Raw genomic sequence first — 20,913 nt, 5'->3', positions numbered from 1 at the left:
TATTGTTCCTGAAATAAATTTGAAGATTTCAGTCCACTTACGGAGTGCCAGATATCTTTTCACCGATAACGTTGTACAAACTCATGTACCCGTGCACCTGTTGGAAGATTATATTGTAAGACTGATGAGCTAGAATCCCCATTCTCTGCATGGCCTTACATTTTTGTTTTGAATCATTGTCATTTTGGAAAAGTGCATGTCTATCAATGCACAGAGTGATGCTACCATCTTTTCTTTCCATATAGCTCCCTGACACCAGCAGCACTCGTGCCACCCCACATAAGGGCACTGCCACCATCATGTCTCACTGTAGGCACCATGAATTTTTTTTTATACGCCTGACCTTTGCACCACCATACAGTTTTGAAGCCATCATTTTCATAAATGCTTATCTTGTTGTCATCACACCAGAGTATAGAGTCCCAGTAGCCTTCATATTTTTTAACTAATATTTCCTTTGGGGAACCACACCCATTCAGGCCATTCCTCTGCAGGGAACACCATGTTATGTAACGGGAAACACTCAGCCCAGTTTTCCTTTTTATTTCTTTAGCGAACTACAGTAAACCATGCATGTTGATTTTCTTCAACCCTTCTCATCAGAAGACTCTGCTGTTTAGGTGTTAAATTCTGTGGTCATCTCTGTGAGATGGCTGCAGTTCAGTCTTTGTTAAATGTTTGTATCACTTTTACTACAGTATTCTGACTGATAAGTAAATCTTTGCTTATCTTTGTGCAGTCTTTACATTTCTTGTGTAAAGAAATTATTTTCTTTCGCATGTCTTGTGACATTTCTCTTCCATGTTGTGCCATTGCTGACAGCATGAAATGGGAAGCTGCTTTCTTTAAGTAATGCCCTTTTATAGTCACCTGTCCTGCTTGACACCTGTCTAATGAATAATTAGAGTTATCTGTTATTGAATTTTTGTTTAATTAAACTTTAGGTTTGCTCTTTAATAATAATAATAATAATAATAATAATAATAGTAATGATAATAATAATAATTTTATATAGCGCCAACATATTCCTCAGGGCTTTGCAATTAAGCGGGGATATGTACAAACAATAAAGACATCGCACATAGTTCAACAGTTATAGAAGGAGTGAGGGTCCTGCTCGCAAGCTTACAATCTATGAGAAAATACGAGGGACACAGTAGGTAGAAAGTGCTTGTTGTGTATGGTCCAGCTATCATTATAGTAAATAGGGCATTTGAAATAATCCTGCGTTGGCTGGTTATCAGCCGTTATCTTTGTAGGTACAGTTACCAAGTGCTATTGGGTGCCTGTAGGGAATGGGAGAGTTAGATTAGTGAATTGGAGTGATAGGACTGACAAAAGTGATGCGTTTTTTAAACACACTTAAAAATGTGGGGTTAGTTATTTGTCGGATTGTTTCGGGATAGTGCATTCCAGAAAACTAGTGCAGCACAAGAAAAATCTTGGAGATAGAATTGGTACATTTGAATTATGGAGCGGGTAGCGCGATATACTTTCATTAGGGTGTTCTCATTTTTGCAGCATGGCCTTGAATTGAAATGAAATTTTTTGGGTGTGCAAAGTAGCAAATATTATTTACAATTAATGGCCAGCATTTGCATGAGTATCTTGTAGTATGGCATTCAATAGAAAATGTTGATTCTGAAAGGGAGCTAATGGTTTTCTGAGAAATATGATTGGATGCATTCATTTATGCTGAGCACTGTATAATGTTCTTGTTACCTTGTTTTGAGAGATTTTGGTGCCAGTATCACATTAAAATAATTATTAGGATATTTGGAAACTATCATTATGAAATAATAAGTTTTACTAATCAAGTAGGCATGTGATTTTTTGTGTGTCTAACAAAATTGGCATAAGTCTGTAAAATAATATGGCAGGGCTTGCTCACTTTCTGCTATGTGGCTTCAGTCTCCTGGCAGCAGGAAGGTTCTTACCATTTATTGAACAACCCTCCACATGAGCTTCAGGAATTCCATCTTCCTGGATAATGGGGAACAAATGAAAAAAATATTGGAGCCTCAGATATTAGGTTTGATGTTAGGTATTTTCTGTCCTCTGAATCAGAATATGTCATGCATTTTTTGTAGCAGCGCTACTTTTTGAGACCATGTACAGTTGCCTACACATGAATTTGAGTTTTTTCCTCAACAGGGTTATTAATTATAGAATCGAAGATGGTATGTAAGGTATGTGACAAATATTTGAATACTTAGTGTAAAGCTCGCACCCTGACTTGGTGGAGCGAGCGTGGGATTGTGGCCCCACTGTTTCACAAACCAGACAACCCTGGAAGGGGCGTGACTAAGCAGCTTCCTTGGTGATCACTAGAGCCTCTGATGGTGAGGTCAGGCTTGTGCGGCAGGCAGCTGCCAGGTACCACTCTAGGGCTGTAGCAGCTGATCCACTGAGGGACAAAACACTAGTGACAGGTGCGAGCAAGTACGGACGAGCACGACTGGTACTCAAGCATGCACAGTTGGCACTCTGGCAGGCGGGCACGGCTGGCACTCAGGCAAGCAGGCACAGCTGGCACTCTGGCAGGCAGGCGGGCACGGCTGGCACTCAGGCAAGCAGGCACAGCTGGCACTCTGGCAGGTAGGCGGGCACGGCAGGCACTCTGGCAGCCAGGCGGGCACGTCTAGCACTCTGGCAGGCGGGCAGAGCAAAACCGCAGGAGGCGGAGCAGAGAAGAACCACTGGGTGCGTAGCAGAGTAGAACCGCAAAGTGCGCAACAGAGCAGAACCGCAAGGTGCGCAGCAGAGCAGAACCGCAAGGTGCACAGCAAATAGCAGAGCCGCAGGATGTGGAGCAAAGAGCAGAATCACAGGTTGCGGAGCAAAGAGCAGAGCCGCAGGTTGCAGAGCAAAGAGCAGAGCCGCAGGTTGCAGAGCAAAGAGCAGAGCCGCAGGTTGCAGAGCAAAGAGCAGAGCCGCAGGTTGCAGAGAAAAGAGCAGGGCCGCAGGATGCGGAGCAAAGAGCAGAAGGAGTGAACAGAAAGAAACACACAGCGGGATAGGAAAGGCTACAGACAGGGTTATGGGTACAGGTATAGGACCAAGAAATCAGACCAGGGTATGCAGCCCCCTGGCAAAGCAGAAACGAGACACACATGATACAGGTACAGGCCAGGGTACGAAGCCTCCTTAGAGGCAGAAATGAGAGATACAGCAAGACAGGACCTGGCAACTCAGCAGCAAGACACTATCTGAGAAAGTGTGTTGCTCAGGCATCCCCCTAGGGGTAGGGATGCCTTTAGTACCTGATACCGCTTCGCAGTTGGCAGGGGACACCTTATGAAGGTGCACACAGTCTCTATAAGAAACAGAAAGTGCCGGTGCCACCGCACCAAGCATACAGCCAGGAAGTATGCAGCAAGCAAGGACATGAGGCCCAGAGCATGGAGCCGGCCGAGGACAGAACTCACAGCATGGCCCGGAATGGTGAGTAACATGGGAGATGGGAAGCCATGCAGTGATGCCGGCAGGAATGTTACACTTAGGAATGCAATGCACATTTTAGTAAGTATTCGTCAAATACATAACTGACCATCTGTGATTGACTACCGTCTCTGATGAAATACCAGTGCCATCATTCAATATGTTAGAAGAGCTTACTGAAAATGAATCCTGTTCACCTATGAACAGTAAGTAAGAAACTCGGCAGTCAGGTTGAAGTGAAATGAAGCAAATTCTTTTTAACCACAGTCCAAATAGTTAATGTTTCGGTCCTGAAATTGGACCTTCATCAGAACTGATTGCCATGGGTATATTCTTTTGTATTGCCAAATTCAGCGCTGTTAGCAAAGTGACATGCTTCACTGAGGAATTCTATTAAAAAGAATTTGTTTCATTTCATTGCAATTTGAGCACCAAGTTCCTTATTTGCTTGTGAACTGGTTGGAACCCTAATTGAATACCTCGTCTCCAAACCAGGGAATGCCGTATATTTCTACAACACACCTATAAACAGTAGTGATGATGACAGTGATTTTGAAAGAAACTCATCAGGGCTACAAGTTTTTAATTAGCCGTAGCTCAATGACCACGTTAGAGAGCTAAATCTCCCCAAGAAATCAGCAGAATTGTTGGTGTCTACACTCATAGAGGAATTTATTACATCCGGAAACAAAACACATACTATCGCAACATACAGTTATATGAAAAAGTTTGGGCACCCCTATTAATCTTAAGCTTAATATTTTATAAAAATAGTTTTTTTTGCAACAGCTATTTCAGTTTCATATATCTAATAACTGTTGGACACAGTAATGTTTCTGCCTTGAAATGAAGTTTATTGTACTAACAGACAATGTGCAATCTGCATTCAAACAAAATTTGACAGGTGCATAAGTATGGGCACCCTTATCATTTTCTTGTTTTAAATACTCCTACCTACTTTTTACTGACTTACTAAAGCACTTTTTTTGGTTTTGTAACCTCATTGAGCTTTGAACTTCATAGCCAGGTGTATGCAATCATGAGAAAAGCTACTTAAAGTGGCCACTTGCAAGTTGTTCTCCTGTTTGAATCTCCTCTGAAGAGTGGCATCATGGGCTCCTCAAAACAACTGTCAAATGATCTGAAAACAAAGATTATTCAACATAGTTGTTCAGGGGAAGGATACAAAAAGCTGTCTCAGAGATTTAACCTGTCAATTTCCACTGTGAGGAACATAGTAAGGAAATGGAAGAACACAGGTACAGTTCTTGTTAAGGCCAGAAGTGGCAGGCCAAGAAAAACATCAGAAAGGCAGAGAAGAAGAATGGTGAGATCAGTCAAGGACAATCCTCAGACCACCTCCAGAGAGCTGCAGCATCAACTTGCTGCAGATGGTGTCACTGTGCATCGGTCAACTATCGGTCAAGATGACTCATGACTGATCTAAACTTCAAAGATTCATTGAACGATGCTGAGGCAGATGCATTGTCTTCTTCCGCTAGGTTTGTAGAGAATTATCACACAGTCTGCGGAGATAAGTCCTAGTGTTCGATGGGTCGTAGGCATACAGTATATATAGGATATAGCACATCTCATTAACTAGAGCTGATGGAAGAAAAATAAAGGCAGATTTAGAGTCAGCGACACAAACTGACCTTAAAACAGGTTAAATATCTCCGGCTCCAATTTCTTGTTCCCCAGTATCAGTTTCTTCAATAAAATCACAATTGTCACCATTTACCTCATATCCCAGATCTCACCGAGTTTTCGTCTTTGGCTTTATAGGTAAAGTCCTCTATAACATCAGAGCAAAGTCAGCGGGACCAGTGACCATATAATATATGTTCGGGCCTTCCAACTCTCCCTCAGTATATGCTTGCGGCAAGCGATAAATTGCCACGTGCAGTGACGTCACTATCAGTGCTGTGATGAGTGTGGCCACCTGAAAAGGGGTTGTGCACTACTGGAGGTCCTTCTTATAGCAAAAGTCTACCAAAATAAAATGTTTTAAATGCATATTTCCCTCCCGGACCAGCGCACCTCATCTGGTTTAGGCGCATAGATGGTTACTTGAACACAATTCACGTGATCAGCAGCTGCTGATTGATGGCACCCTTGTCTATTCCATCATGATCAACTTCGGAGGCAAAGTGCTGGTCTGACCAAGGTGAGGATTAATGATGAGTGAATGTGCTTGGATAAGGTGTTATCTGAGCCTGCTCGTGTGCTGAGTGTAAATATTTGAGTCCCTGCGGCTGCATGTCTGGCGGCTGTTTAACCGCCACAGCACATTGTCGAACAGCCGTGTGACATGCAGCCGTGGGGATTCAAACATATTTTTCAAACATGTCAAAGACTCTCAGCACTCAAGCATGCTCGGATAGCACCTTATGCAAGCACGTTTGCTCATCACTAGTGAGGATGCATTTTGTTTTGTTGTGCAGACTGCTGCTAAGTTGGGAAGGTGTTGTTGAGTAGAGGATAACCCCACTAAAGAGCACATCACACAGATCAGCTGCCACATCTTGATTTCTTTCATTTCTACTGTGAAGCTTATATGACAAGTGAACGTAAGAAATATAATCATGGCCGACTTTATGTCCAATAGAGGGTGCAGATGAATCTTAATAGGTTTTAGGTACTTGATCTGATTACTTGCGCTTTAGCATGTAATTGATCAGATAAGACGTCTATCCACTTTTCGTAGGCTACATCTTGTCATCTATTTATCTTTGGGTTTCAAAATTACAATCACCGTTAATTTGTAAAGGAAAATTGTGTTTAGCCTCTGCTAGAAAAACTTTGCTCTCAGTGATTCATTTTGCTGCCTACATGGTTTTGCACAGCTGTTGTATGAAGGAAAACTTTATTTCTTAGCAATCCTATCAGCAACATCATAAATCACTACTATTGTGTTATAGCTAAATAATAGCCGTGACTCAGAAATCTCAGGTCGTGAAAGAAATAGCCGCTTACTCAGAGATGTGTATTTGAGATTTACAAATTAGATATAGTTTAGAAGTAGATATTAAAGGGTATTTATCTATCTATATAGAGCAGTGATGGCGAACCTTTTAGAGACCGAGTGCCCAAACTGCAATCCAAAACCCACTTATTTATCGCAAAGTGCCAACATGGCAAGTTAACCTGAATACTGAGGTTTTAGATTAGAAAAACAACTTGGACTTTATACAGTCTGTAGCAAAGAGCTTGTAAGCGCTGCACTCCAAGCCTAAGATACTAGCCACCGATTGCAGTGGAGGTCTGTTCTTGAGAATGGAGAGGATTTAAAATCAAATGTAAAATTACAAATTTGTTTGTTTTTACAACCTCTTTGCAATTAAAGCCCTTTATTATGATGAAAATAACCCTTTACGCCAGGTATATAAAACTTAAATACCCAGAGTGCCAAAGTTAAAAGCTTGCACAAAGTCACTGGCCAACCTTGATATTTGTTAAAAAAACGTCTACAATTGAGGAAGTTTTTCCTTATCAAATAAAACTATAAACTTTTGGTATTATAGTGGAATAATTAAGTATAATATGTTATGTGAGAGCAGTTAAAAGCATATAACCCAAAGGCATAATTTAAATATATAACAGATACTGTATAATGGCCCCACATAGTGCGCCAAACTGTATAATGTGCCCACATAGTGCTCCATACTATATAAAGGCCCCATATATGCTCCGTACTTGTTTAATGGGGCCACATGGTGCTCCATACAGTATAATAGCCCCACATGATGCTCCAAACTGTATAGTGGCCCCACATGATGCTCCATACTGTATAATGGTCCCACATGATGCCCCATACTGTATAATGGCCCCACATAGTGCTCCACACTGTATAATGTGCCCACATAGTGCTCCATACTATATAAAGGCCCCACATGGTGCTCCATACTTTAATGGCCTCACATGGTGCTCCAAACTGTATAGTGGCCCCACATGATGCTCCATACAGTATAATGGCCCCACATGATGCCCCATACTGTATAATGGCCCTACATAGTGCTCCATACTGTATAATGGCACCACACAGGGCTCCACACATTATAATGTGCCCACATAGTGCTCCATGCTGTATAGTGGCCCCACATGATGCTCCACACTGTATTATGGCCCCACATTGTGCTCCATATTGTATAATGGCCCAATATAGTGCTCCATTCTGTATAATGGTCCCAAATAGTGCTCAATACTGTATAATGGTGCCACATAGTTCTCCACACTGTATAATGGCCCCGCATGATGCTCCATCCATACTGTATAATGGCCCCACATAGTGCTTCATACTGTATAATGGCCCAACATTGTGCTTCATACTGTATAATAGCCCCATATGATGCTTCATACTGTATAACGACCCCATATGATGCTCCATATTGTATAATGGCCACACATGATGCTCCATACTGTATAATGACCCCACATGATGCTCCATACTGTATAATGGCCCCACATGATGCTCCATACTGTATAATGGCCCTATATGATGCTTCATACAGTATAATGACCCTACATGATGCTCCATACTGTATAATGGCCTCACATTAAAAAAATACTACTCACCTTTGCTTGTTCCAACTCTGATCTGGTCTCTTCATATATCACAATCCTACCTGTGGGCACATGCGCCATCTCCTCAGCAATAGCGCCGTCACTCTCTTGAGCCCATTCGCCATCCCCCTATTTAGCATGTGCGCAGACTAATGGGATGGCGTACGGCGTGATGTGACGGTGTTCAGCATGATGGGACGGTGCACTTGTAGAGGAGAGTGGCCGCAGCTCTAGTGATGATGGAGATGGCGAGCGAGTTGAGGAGAGTAATGGCGGCATTGTTTTGAGGAGATGGCACTCTTGCCCAACAGGAGGGCTCTGTGCCCCCCACTGGCACGCGTGCCATAGGTTCGCCACTACTGATATAGAGAAACCATCATTTTAATTTATATCTGTCAAAAGTACATATAAAAATAAGAAACTTTTTAATATATCTTATCAGAGGAAGTTGCATCTTTCTCCTCCTGGACTGATTTTTTTCACTCTCAATTCATAGTTAATATCTCAATCTGTCTTCAGTGAATGCAGATATCCCTATTACAGAGATAGGAGATGACAGTTGGCTTTAAAATTCTATGGAGAGGGAGGAGCTAGAGGCCGACACTGACATTCTGCTGCAAGTTCTCCTGAAATTACACTTGCAATTCTCCATAGAACTTTATGAGCACCAATTGTCATCTCCTAACTCAGCAATGGGAAAACCTGCAATCACTGAGTACAGATTTTACTCTTGAATTGACAATTTTGAGAGTGATCAGTCATAGAGATGAAAGAAACAAGGTATATTACAAAATTACAAATTTTTACTTGTACTATTGATTTGTCGGGGTCGTAAAACGACAATTACCCTTCCTTCACCAGTCATTCCCAATTAATATGTGTGCAGGGCATCTGGTACCGGATAAGAATAAATCAGACAGGTAGCTGGTTCAAACTTAGTTAATGCCCCGTGCATCCACACATGTCTGCAGCGGTCACACCAACTGGCTTTATTCTAAAATACACAATACTATATTGAGTGTTAGGGGAAGGCGTGCATTAGGCGGGGTTTAAGCTAGCATCCAGTCTTCCTGATTTGTTCTGACGTCTTCTGGTGAATCCTCCCTTTCTTCACATTCCTGAGTTTCGATTCTGAAGAAATGAATCATCCCTCCAGACACAAACCAGAAACGAAACTGAACCCTGGCGGCCATCTTTAAATACAATTACATTTGCATTAACTAGCAGATAGGAAAAACTTATTGTTTTACAGTGTAAGATATATAAAAGTACAAAGGTATATAAGAAATATATTTTCACCTTGACAATCCCCCCTAAACACTAAGTTTTTCCCTTAAAGAAAGATCCTTCGAGACTCTCCATGTGATGGGAAAAGGGGAGGTGGATTTCTTCATCCAGACACCTCAGAAACTCTCCCCTAGCGAGAGGCCTCCAGGCAGCTGAACCCTTCACTAACCTCACATGGAGTTCTCCCACTGTCCCTAAACTAAATCTCTTAGCATCATCTGAGAATGGGAGGTTTTGTCTACTCTCTTGAGAGGAATATACTTCGGGATCTCCCCTGGATCAGTACCATCGTACTCTGGTGGGTCTACTTCTTGATTGAGGAAGGTGCCAGTCGGAGTTGCTTTGGCAATAACCTTTTTGTACAAGGGAATAACACAACAGAGGATTATCGATTCAATTATAAGGAGGGCAATTAGTAGTAAACAAACTTATTGAAGGAATCCCTTGATCCCACCTAACCAACTGGAGAAGAAAGATGTGTCTGCTCCAGCATACATGACACGTCGTCTTATTGTCCTAATTTGTTCAACTTCTTTAGAAACCTTCAGGTCTTTCGGATCTACATTTCGCCATTCAGGTCTGGCTGTCTATATTTCGTATCGTAAGTCTTTGGTCATACCGTCAATGAATGTATTTACCAATACTCTAACATCAAGTGGGTTTATGGGACTGTTTTCCATGTCTTCCCATTTCAGCTGTAACCGTCCAAAGTATAGCTCTACACTCTCTCCTTTGTCACATCTGTAGAAAATCTTAATTTGCGTCCTAGCACGTCACCTGTTTTCGTGCTCACTAACTACCTAGGCCTGCCTAGGTGCACTTATACGTCCATCATATGGTCATTATTTGTCTGTAGAATGAGAAAGGTTGGTTTTCAGGGTCAGCCAATTGCTTTTGCATAGCTAGCTAGTCAGAGGGCCTCCAGGGATAATACTCCTGTATCTGTCTTACCCTACCTGATGTGGTTGGTTCTCTGGTGGTGGGGGCGACATGACATGCTGGTCTACAGCTCCTTCCCAAAAGGATTACTGTCAGCCTACTCCTAAAAGTTAATGTCCCCACTATCCGCCAACCACAATCCTGTGTCAGCTTCTTATATCACTGCATGTGATCTTGTCTGGACAGGATTCAGTGTAATTCTCTTAGGTCGGGTTGCAGCACGGGTCATACAAGTGTTAGGGCCCAAGTCCTCAACTATATCCTGAAAGGCATCACAGCTATAATTAACAAATCTTTGTTCACTGTAATATATATATTTGATCCATTCAACATTTTTATTAATCTGCACCTGTGGGATTATAGAAGCAAAGCCGGCATAAATCTGGTTCTAGGCTTTAAACTGGTCAGGTACCCCCCTTGGCACCCCAATAGCATCAATATATACTAGTGGATCTTCTTCATAACTCATATGGAGCTGATCGAGACTTCTCCTCTTTCTGGTAGGTTCATCAGGTATCTTTGGTGTACATATATTGTGTATGTTTAATTAGCAAATCAGTATCTAGAGAACTGTTCTCTTTGCAGAAACTTGTCTTGAAGATCCCTACTGGTGTACCTGTGGTGTCGTGGGAATTATAGCAGGTATCATTGTCAGCTAATACGGTTACTTCTCCTGGGACCTTTAGTCTGGGTTCCTTATGAATCAGTGGGACGTAATCTGGGCAATCAGTGGACTTCAAACCTTTCAACAGATTCATGACACAGGCAGTGTGTCATCAGGAAAAAGCAATGCATGTGTGTATAGGTGTGTATTCGCAGCAGCACAAGCAATACATCCTACAGAGATATTCTGGACTCTTACATTGTATCTCACCCATTCTAACCACAGGTTTTTCCTTGGGGCTGTTTGTGTTTCTATGGAGAAAACCTCTTGCCAACTGAGACCTGGAATGGGTATCACTTCATTGACTACATTTTGCAAACGCTCACCTGGGCCTATTTTAGGTATACTGGTAACAGGGGCCTTGGTTGGTCTAGAGCTAATATCCTGGAGCTGTATATGGCCTAAATACGCATGGGGTCCAGCACTAAATACATAATTATAATTCCTTCCCAATACGAATGTCTGCAGATCAGCAGATTGGGCGTTCTCCAGATTCAGGAGGAGGGGGTGACAACTTTTACCCCATTTACAGCCCCTAAGTGGTTGCAGAAGGGCTGTTAGATGCATTCTCTCACGAAGACTCCTACCCGTCCCATCCTTGGGAACATGGCTTCACTACATTTATATCCCCAATCATCTCCCGTATTCCAAGCAGCATCTGTCCAATAATAACAGTTATTGTTGTCATTTCTGGTAACACACATATAAAACTGGATGATCTCCTCTACCACCCGTTCAGTCTCAAGGCACTTGACTACATCACAGAAATCAAATCGCCAGATATTTGCCGGGGCTGTCCGGTTTCCCCAGAGAATAGTGGGACTAGAATTCTTATTTACAACAGGGGCCGAAGAGGTAGGGGCGAGGATGGCCCTCAGTTCTAGGATCAAAAACAACAACAACATTTCCCTTCAGTCACTTCTGTGACTAAACACTGGTTCGGTCTCTTTACAATATGAGGCGTAGATCCGGGTGCTCTTTCCTTCAAATTTTACTGCAGTGGGGGTGACCGGGATCACCGTGTGAGGTCCTTCAAATCTTGGCTGGAGACAATCTCTGCGCACAAACTTTTTCACATACACCAGGTCTCCTGGCACAAAGGGATGGTGTCCAGGAACCTTGTCTGGGTCTGGAAGAGAACTGAAGACAGTTAAATGCACTTTGGCAAGGTGTCCATGTAAGGCCTGCACATAGCTAGTCAAGTCCTGGTACTTGAGCTGCAACTGTTGTGGAAAGAAACATTCAAGATTGGGGCTCCTGCCAAACAGAATCTCATACGGTAACAGTCCTGTCTTCCTGTTTGGGGTATATTTTACTGAAAACAAAGCTAGAGGAAGGCATTCTGTCCATGGTTTACCAGTCTGTCATTGCCTTCTGGATTTTAAGCTTAAGAGTTCCATTTAGTCTCTCCACTTTTCCACTGCTCTGTGGATGGAGTATGCAATGCTTGACTTACCCCCAGTGCTGCCATTACCTCTGACATGATCTCTCCAGTAAAATGGGAACCCTGATCGCTTTCAATGACTTCAGGAACTCCATACCTGCATATGATCTCAGCCATCAGTTTCTTCACCGTTGTCTTAGCCGTAGCTTTGGCAACTGGGTAGGCTTCTGGCCAACCTGAAAATAAATCAATGCAGACCAACACATACTCATACGTCCCTACCCTGGGTAACTGAATTTAATCAATCTGCAGTCTCTGGAATTGGTTAAAGGGGCCGGGGAGTGTGTTTGGATGGGGTTTTCACTGTCCTACCCTGATTATGTGTGGCACATATCATGCAGCTCTGTACCTGCCTTTCTGCGCAGGTGGAAAACCCGGGGGCAATCCATTGTTTCTGTAGGGTGTCACACATGGCCGTCTTCGAGTGGTGCACATTCCCGTGCAGAACCTGTGCCATCATTGGGTACAGTACCTGTGGTAGGCAGACCTTTTCACCCCTCCCCCATAGTCCAGTGACGGTATCAGAGCAAGCCCCTATCTTTTGCCACCTATCTTTCTCCTCCTTACTTGCCTGTTCTTGTAACCGGGCTAAGATGTCTTTCAACACAAGTGGAGATGGTGGGGTGTCTAGGTGATGTACTTGAGAGGCCACAGGAGTGCTTGCTGCTTTCTTCGCAGCCTGGTCTGCCAGTGCGTTACCCTCTGTCCGTCCATCAGTGCCTTTGCTATGTGCCTTTACCTTTATAATGCCTGCTTGCTTGGGTGGGAAACTGTAGTGCATTCATAAGTTGCTGGACTGCCTCAGCATGTTTAAAGGGGTGGCCATTTGCTGTCAGGAAGGCCCTGGCTCTCCAGATAGGCCCATAACCGTGTGCAATGCCAAAAGCATACCTGGAATCAGTGTAGATGTTTACAGTCTTACCTTCTGCTAGTTTGCACGCTTCTATGAGCGCCTTGAGCTCTGCTTCTTGTGCAGACATATGAGCTGGCATTGACTCTGCCTTGATTATCTCATGTTCTGAGACCACAGCATATCTGGTACAGTAGCATCCTCGGTCATCTTGGTGGCGGGATCCATCTACAAAAAGCTCAAAATCAGCATTAGAATAGGCACACTAGAGACCAGCCGTTTCCTGAGACATCAATTCTAGACAATCATGGGGTTTGGAAACCTAATCTTGTTCCTCTGGATCCATTCTAGAAAGAAAAAGAAAAAGAGTGTCCTTTTTTCATGTCACCTATATGTCACCTACTCCTCCCCCCTTTGGATCCAGGGGAACTAGGTGAAGAGTAACGGGGTTCAGGACAGTGCACCTTTTCAAAGTCTCATTAGTAGGCATGAGAATAGCACACCGAAGTCGCAGCTGTCTAGCCATGGACATGTGGCTAGGTTGTACTTGGTTAAAGATACTATGTACATCGTGTGGGGTGTGGACCATCAGTGGGTAATCCAAAACAATCTCTGAAGACTTGTGTAGCAACAGCTGGACAGACAACACGGGCCGAACACAGAAGGGACTTCCTCTTGCCACCGTATCCAGGCGGCCGCTGTAATAAGCAACAGGTCTCTGTTTGTCTCCATGAAGCTGAGTCAGCACACCTGTAGCATGTCCTGCATAGGTGATCTCTGTCTGCAAGGCAGTCTGCAATACTGTACGGCAATGCTCGGGTGTCTTGTAATCAGTATCTAGGGCCTGCAGTGTGTAGCACTATATCACAGGGCAAATTCCCTCCCTGGGTAGTCATAGCATCTCCTGGATGCAAGGGGCCATGAGCGGCAAGGTAGGCCTGACACTCTTGGGCTATAACTGGCCCCCCTTTTTTTGCTATCTGTTGGGCCAAACCACCTCTATATGACAGGGAAACAAAACTTCAGATTCCTAGAAAGTCTAGCTGAAAATTGACATAAGGCAGCTGGGAGGGAGTTAGATTCCTATACAGGGTTAAAAGGCGTATTGGAGTGTGAAGCTGGACTCACATGTACAAAGGGAGGGGGCAGAAGCTGGAATCTGTTACATGGAGATAAGAAACACTGATCTCGCAGCTGCAGCGATGGGGGCCAGTGAGCGAGCAAGAATCACTACGGCTAGTGATTTAACCCCTGCCTTTCTTGCTGGGCTAAATTCTTTTGAAAAAACTCTTTACTATTTTCAATATATCATCCGGAGTGGAAATCTCAATATCGGGTCTACTACAAAAAAGTATGAATGGGCTTTTTGTTACAGTGAGAATCCCAGATCTTCAAACACTACCATAAGACGCCCATAGAACTTCTCGGCAATCCAGGATATATTGGTGCCTTTTACCAATCTTTCAATTACTTACAAGTTTTCATCTAAGACTAGGCAGGTCTATTTCACTTTCAATTTCATACAGTACTTATTGCTGTAAACATAAATATCTCAGTGTGTATTGTACCAAGGACAGAGAAAACTTAGAATGCAATACATGGCCCCCCCCTCCCCCGTAGCCCACAGCGCCGAGGGGAAAAATTGCAAGCAGGGCGCGCAGGGGCACACACAGCCCCTCCCATCTAGTAACACGGAGATAAGAACTTCCACTGCATTCTTCAGCGCTGAAGGGAGAGCAAGAGCCCAACTCCATACCCCCCTTCTCCAGCACGTAGCGCAGATAAGGAGAAAGAAGAAGAAGAACTGACAAAGAAATCTCGCAGCGGTCTGCTCAGCCCCTCCCCTACAGTACACAGCACTGATACAAAGCTCCGTATCTTCTACAGTCACAAATTACAGCAGTTTTCAGACCTAATTTCTACAAAACTTTTCTATAATCCTCCGTGGTCTGGGCGGAGCCCCAAGGACGGTCCGTACGCACACACAAGGCAGGTCTCCGCCCAGGTTGGATTCTGCACAACACAAACAGGACACACCTACGCTTTTGGAGATCTCTTTCCGCCGCCATTACAGGGCGGTGGCTGGGACTACATTTTCATCATCAGTGGCACGGCGGCCATTTTACAATCTGTAAGATCACAGTTCACAGGCATTTTATAACCAAACACGGGCTCTACATTATCTGATCCTCCCCTCCATCAACCTATTTTCATCCTTTGTTCTTTAAGCCTCGCGCAACTCGCAGATAAGCTTCTTGACTGTCTCTTGCCCTCCCGTGACCATTGTCTTGACTTCCACGACATCCTCATCTAACTTGTGGGGCACAGACTTCTACTTTAAGATACGCAGCTTGGCTCCCAGGATACTATGGTTTTCTGCAGTAAAACCACTGGCAGCGATCTTCAACACTGAGTTCCACAGTACGGAGCCTCACGTTCGACGTACTAGGAAAAGAGCCTCGCGCTCAATATTTCCGTCCCTAACCTGAACAACAGTGATTACAGACTATCCTGCCACGATATCCCAAACAGTCGGGAGGCAGCCTCCTAATGAGACCCCTCCACAAAAATATAGGTGGTCCCCTCACGGAACGTCTTAAGTTACCTATTAGCACAGGTGGTCCCCTCACGGAACGCCTTATTTACCTGCCTGGACAGGTGGTCCCCTCACGGAACGCCTTATTTACCTGCCTGGACAGGTGGTCCCCTCACGGAACGCCTTATTTACCTGTCAGCACAATATCACAGAGGCTGCGTCTCCTATCCCTTTCTCTAAGCTGCCCCACAATCTACAACTAGCTCAATCTTTCACTCCACTTCACTACTGGACAATAGTCACGGGTAGGGTGGTTGAACGGAGTACAATGACCGGTGGAGGAGGTGTGGTGTACAGAGATCGCACAGGATGCGACGTCTCTCAGTTGCTGGTTCAGAGCGTGGCACAGGATCACGTTTGATCTCACCACTCGATCATTCACCTCCCGGACCCAAGGAGACTACAGACAAACCAATAACGGCTGAGACACTAGCAAGTGTGACATATACAGTGTACATGATCGCCACTTACCGCGTACGGAGGGTGATCAGTCCTCGAGGTCAGCCACTACGGGTATCATCCACAGACATCCAGGCATGGGTCCAGGGGGCCTCGGATCGCTGGCCACGCCCCCCGTTGGTCGCGCCAAAATTGTCGGGGTCGTAAAACGACAATTACCCTTCCTTCACCAGTCATTCCCAATTAATATGTGTGCAAGGGCATCTGGTACCGGATAAGAATAAATCAGACAGGTAGCTGGTTCAAACTTAGTTAATGCCCCTTGCATCCACACATGTCTGCAGCGGTCACACCAACTGGCTTTATTCTAAAATACACAATACTATATTGAGTGTTAGGGGAAGGCGTGCATTAGGCGGGGTTTAAGCTAGCATCCAGTCTTCCTGATTTGTTCTGACGTCTTCTGGTGAATCCTCCCTTTCTTCACATTCCTGAGTTTCGATTCTGAAGAAATGAATCATCCCTCCAGACACAAACCAGAAACGAAACTGAACCCTGGCGGCCATCTTTAAATACAATTACATTTGCATTAACTAGCAGATAGGAAAAACTTATTGTTTTACAGTGTAAGATATATAAAAGTACAAAGGTATATAAGAAATATATTTTCACCTTGACAGATTTACGAGAAAAATTAAAATGACAATCACTCTTTAAATGTCTTTTCACTTGTCATTGAGATGCACCCAAATATATTATTGGTGAAGTTGCACAATCTGAGCCCCAATACAGCAAAAGGACTATTAATGTCTATAGAAAAACCTCATAGGAATTTCAGGGTAAAACTCCATTTACTTACAGATCTCTCACCAATCAGACCAATCTTACAGATTATAAGATTGATTTATTAATGCTAATCCGCTGCTTCAATTACCGCCAATTGGCAACATATTTATTGGGTGTTTAGTAGCCTGTTTTGAGAGGCCATCACACTTCAGATGCGCACAGAACATTCTGTATTAGATATCGCTAAGTGATAGGCTGCCATTATTCTCGGCAGCGCAGCTCCTGTGTACCAAAGGTGATTGCTAAGATTGATGGTCTTTTGTGAACACCCAACGGATGAGTGTATTCCTCGTTCTTCAGGCGATCATCTGCCTGTTTACACTGCATGACTAGCAGGAAACCAGTATTCCTAGGAGATAGTGATGAGCGAATATACTAGTTACTCGAGATTTCCCAAGCACGCTCGGGGGTCCTCCGAGTATTTTTTAGTGCTCGGAAATTTAGTTTTTCTTGCCGCAGCTGAATGATTTACATCTGTTAGCCAGCATAAGTACATGTGGGGGTTGCCTGGTTGCTAGGGAATCCCCACATGTACTTATGCTTGCTAACAGATGTAAATCATTCAGCTGCGGCAAGAAAAACTAAATCTCCGAGCACTAAAAAATACTCGGAGGACACCCGAGCATGCTCGAGAAATCTCGAGTAACGAGTATATTCGCTCATCACTTCTAGGAAATATCGTTCACAATAATCATGTTGTATGCACCTTAACCCATATCCCCCAACAGATGTTCTCATCTTCCTCATCTCTTGTAAGTCTCCTAAAATAAAACCGTCCTATTCTCTGTAATGGAGTTGTCTGTCAGATATCTGTCTACAACCTACAGTCTCAGTGTTTGGCTTACAGATAAAACAGGCAAGATCAATTTTCTGGCAGATTGGACAGATTTCAATCAGATGAAATGGCCATTTACACACAACAGTTTTGGTCTAATTGCTCACAAATTTGTCGTCTTTATAAATGCATTTTTAAGGCTCGTACACATTAGCCTATTATCTGCCAAACCTGCCTGTATAGACTGGTTTGACTGACTGCCCGATGTGTATGGGGGTGTCGGGGGAAATGCCGAAGGGGCTTGTCCAACTTCAGACAGCCAATCGCATTGTTGGACCAGAGATAAGACGCTGACCGACGTGTCAGGCAGTGGCTTTCTGAAAGAGAATACAGGAGCGCTCGGTTGAGCAAGCACTCCTGTGTATGGGAGAGTCAGCTAGTCAGCTGAGTAGGCTGTTGGCCAAGCAATCACCCGACAACCATCTAATACGTCTGGCCATCTTTAAGCCTAATGCATGCAGCTGCCTTATGCATGAGTCCTCTGCTATACCTCTGTGGGCCTCTGATTTCATACTCAGACATATCAAGCTTGTATTTTCCGTATGAATCTGGAAGAAAATCCTTTAATGCTCCATGAGATGCTACATGAATGGGTTCTGGTTTTCCATCGAAGAATAGTTATGTATATTTGAGAGCGTCCAGAGGCTGCTTAGAATCACACCTAGACCTCATACAAGGGAGGACGTATAGCGTCTGTGCTGTGCTCTGTGCCTCAGAACACAATTTATATTGATGACATTTTGTTAGGACATGCCAATGCGGTTAGACTGATAGTTGGTGGTATGCTGGAATTTGCCTTTATACTGATTTGTTATAGTTTTACTATTAACATTGTATCGATTCATGCATTATTTTGCTGTTTTTCAGTGGTTAGCTGATGTTTACCAGGCTCAGGGAATGATGGTGGATGCAGAGATGTGCTACAGGAAGGGGTTACAGCTGGCATCCCAACAAGGAAATTGGAGTGGGAAACTCTCAAGTCTACTAAGATTATCCCTTCTTGCACTTAAAGTCTGTGTGGTACGTATGTTATACACAATATTTCATGTATTTAGTCTGTCCTTGTTCTGATTTGAACCCATGATCCCAGTGCTGCAAGGTGCTATCTCCTGAGCCATCATATTACCTATATATTATCCTGCCCTCTTATAAAAAAAAATCACCTTAATATCTCATCATAAGTCAGTGATGTAGGCGCTCTGTATACTCACTTATGCTTCCCCCATGGCCACGAGCTGTGGTAAGTGCCAACAATGAACTGGAGCAGCTCTGCATGGTCGTACACAGCCATTACACAGTACATAGCACAGGCACATTTATAAGATTATCTCAGCACAGGAATTTTTTTTTTTACATCTAATTGTGGAAGTTATTACGATTCCATGGTTTATTGATTAAAATGTACTTTGATCTTGGGACTTCTTTAACACACACAGAACAGTACTGCATTGTAGACTATGACCATAAGCCACTCTGTTTAATAGACTACTAATCTGATTAGAAATGGGAGAATCGATTTGCTGAAGTTTGGTACTCTTTAACCGCTGGATGGAAGGCCTGTGAATCTCCTTGCCTCCCAGCTTTCCTCGTTCTTCTATTGATTTGCTGGGTTGGTGGGATGTCATCATTGGAACATGCCAGAAGAACTGTGAATGCCGAGTGGTAAGATTTCAATAAATTGTTTTGAATGTTTGCTCCATTTAGGCTCAGGTTCCTGATACTCGCTGGCCAGCACTCCTGCAAGAGGCCACAAGTGAAGTTTTGAAGATGACCTCCTGCCCATTGGCCATTCTTCTTCAAGGAATCCTACAGTTCAGCACAAAAGGGTCACGGTGAGATACAGTAATCTCTTTTTATTCTAATATATATGTCATAGACTTCATAGCTGTATATTCTAAGGCATTCTTATATCTAAGACAATTCAGGTCCATTACGATCTGCACCATAATTCTAATTTCAGTTTATTATGTATTTCCTACTTCGTTTATAGCACCAACTTGTTCTGCAGCGCTGTACAGAGATTGTGACTATTCACATCAGTCCATGTCCCCAATGGGGCACACAACCTAAAGTCCCTTTATCAAGCAAACACATACACTAGAAATGACTTAATAGTATCTTTTAAGTATGGTTCTAGAGTTTGGGAGGAAACTATGGAACTTGGAGAAAAGTCTCACAAACTCAGAGAGAAAATACAAACTCTATTCTAGGAACAAGGTTATCTGACCTACTATGGCTATTGAAAATCCAACTTTTAAGGTAAAAAAATACAGATATTGGGTATTCAGAAGAAAACAGAAATTACCTTAAAATGTGATTAACAGGTTATTTAGTGTAAAACAAAATAATTTAAAAAAAAACAGTGCCTAAAATTGTGTTTTTGTTTGTTTTTTTTACTATATCCATGTCACAGAAAACGAGTATACATGTATACATGTACCGTATACCATATTTTTCAGACTATAAGATGCACTCCTGTTTTAAACAGCAAAAATAGCAAAATCGAGTGTCCTACTAATTAACAATTTTCTGTTGATGTGAAGAATTGGAGGGATAAATAGCACTAATTTTAATACATATACATAGCACTGCTGCATCCCCACAGTACCTGCATATATGCGCTCTGCATCAACATGCACACAGCACTGCTACATCAACATGCACGCAGTTCTGCTTTATCAATACACATGCATGTCTGCTACATCAGCTCGCACGTATATGTGCCACATCAACACGCACGCATATCTGCTACATCAGCACGCACGTATATCTGCTGCATCAGCACATACGCATGTCAGCTACATCAACATACGTGCACCACTGCTACATCAGCAGGCACGCATCTCGGCTACATCAACACATGCAGTTCGGCTTTATCAACACACATGCATCTGCTACATCACTACGTACGCATGTCTGCTATATCAGCATGCACGTATATCTGCTACATCAACACGCATGCGTGTCTGCTACATCAACACACGCATCACTGCTACATCAGCACGCATGCATCTCGGCTACATCAACACGTACGCAATTTGGCTTTATC

At 43.4% G+C, this 20,913-nt stretch overlaps 1 protein-coding gene across 4 annotated transcripts in view; it reads left to right on the top strand.

The window, feature by feature from the left end:
* Positions 1-20,913, top strand: part of SKIC3 (SKI3 subunit of superkiller complex) — a 168,664-nt gene that overhangs the window by 132,727 nt on the left and 15,024 nt on the right. For all 4 annotated transcript variants that reach the window (XM_077289343.1, XM_077289333.1, XM_077289352.1 and 1 more), the window contains 2 exons: positions 18,732-18,884; positions 19,569-19,696. In XM_077289343.1, the coding sequence (XP_077145458.1) occupies positions 18,732-18,884; positions 19,569-19,696 (281 nt within the window). The remainder of the gene's footprint in view (positions 1-18,731; positions 18,885-19,568; positions 19,697-20,913) is intronic.

The sequence above is a fragment of the Ranitomeya variabilis genome, chromosome 1 (assembly GCF_051348905.1).
Source record: "Ranitomeya variabilis isolate aRanVar5 chromosome 1, aRanVar5.hap1, whole genome shotgun sequence".
NCBI classification, from domain to species: domain Eukaryota; kingdom Metazoa; phylum Chordata; class Amphibia; order Anura; family Dendrobatidae; genus Ranitomeya; species Ranitomeya variabilis.
Note: the sequence above shows the minus strand (reverse complement) of the source record. Positions and strands in the feature narration are given on the sequence as shown.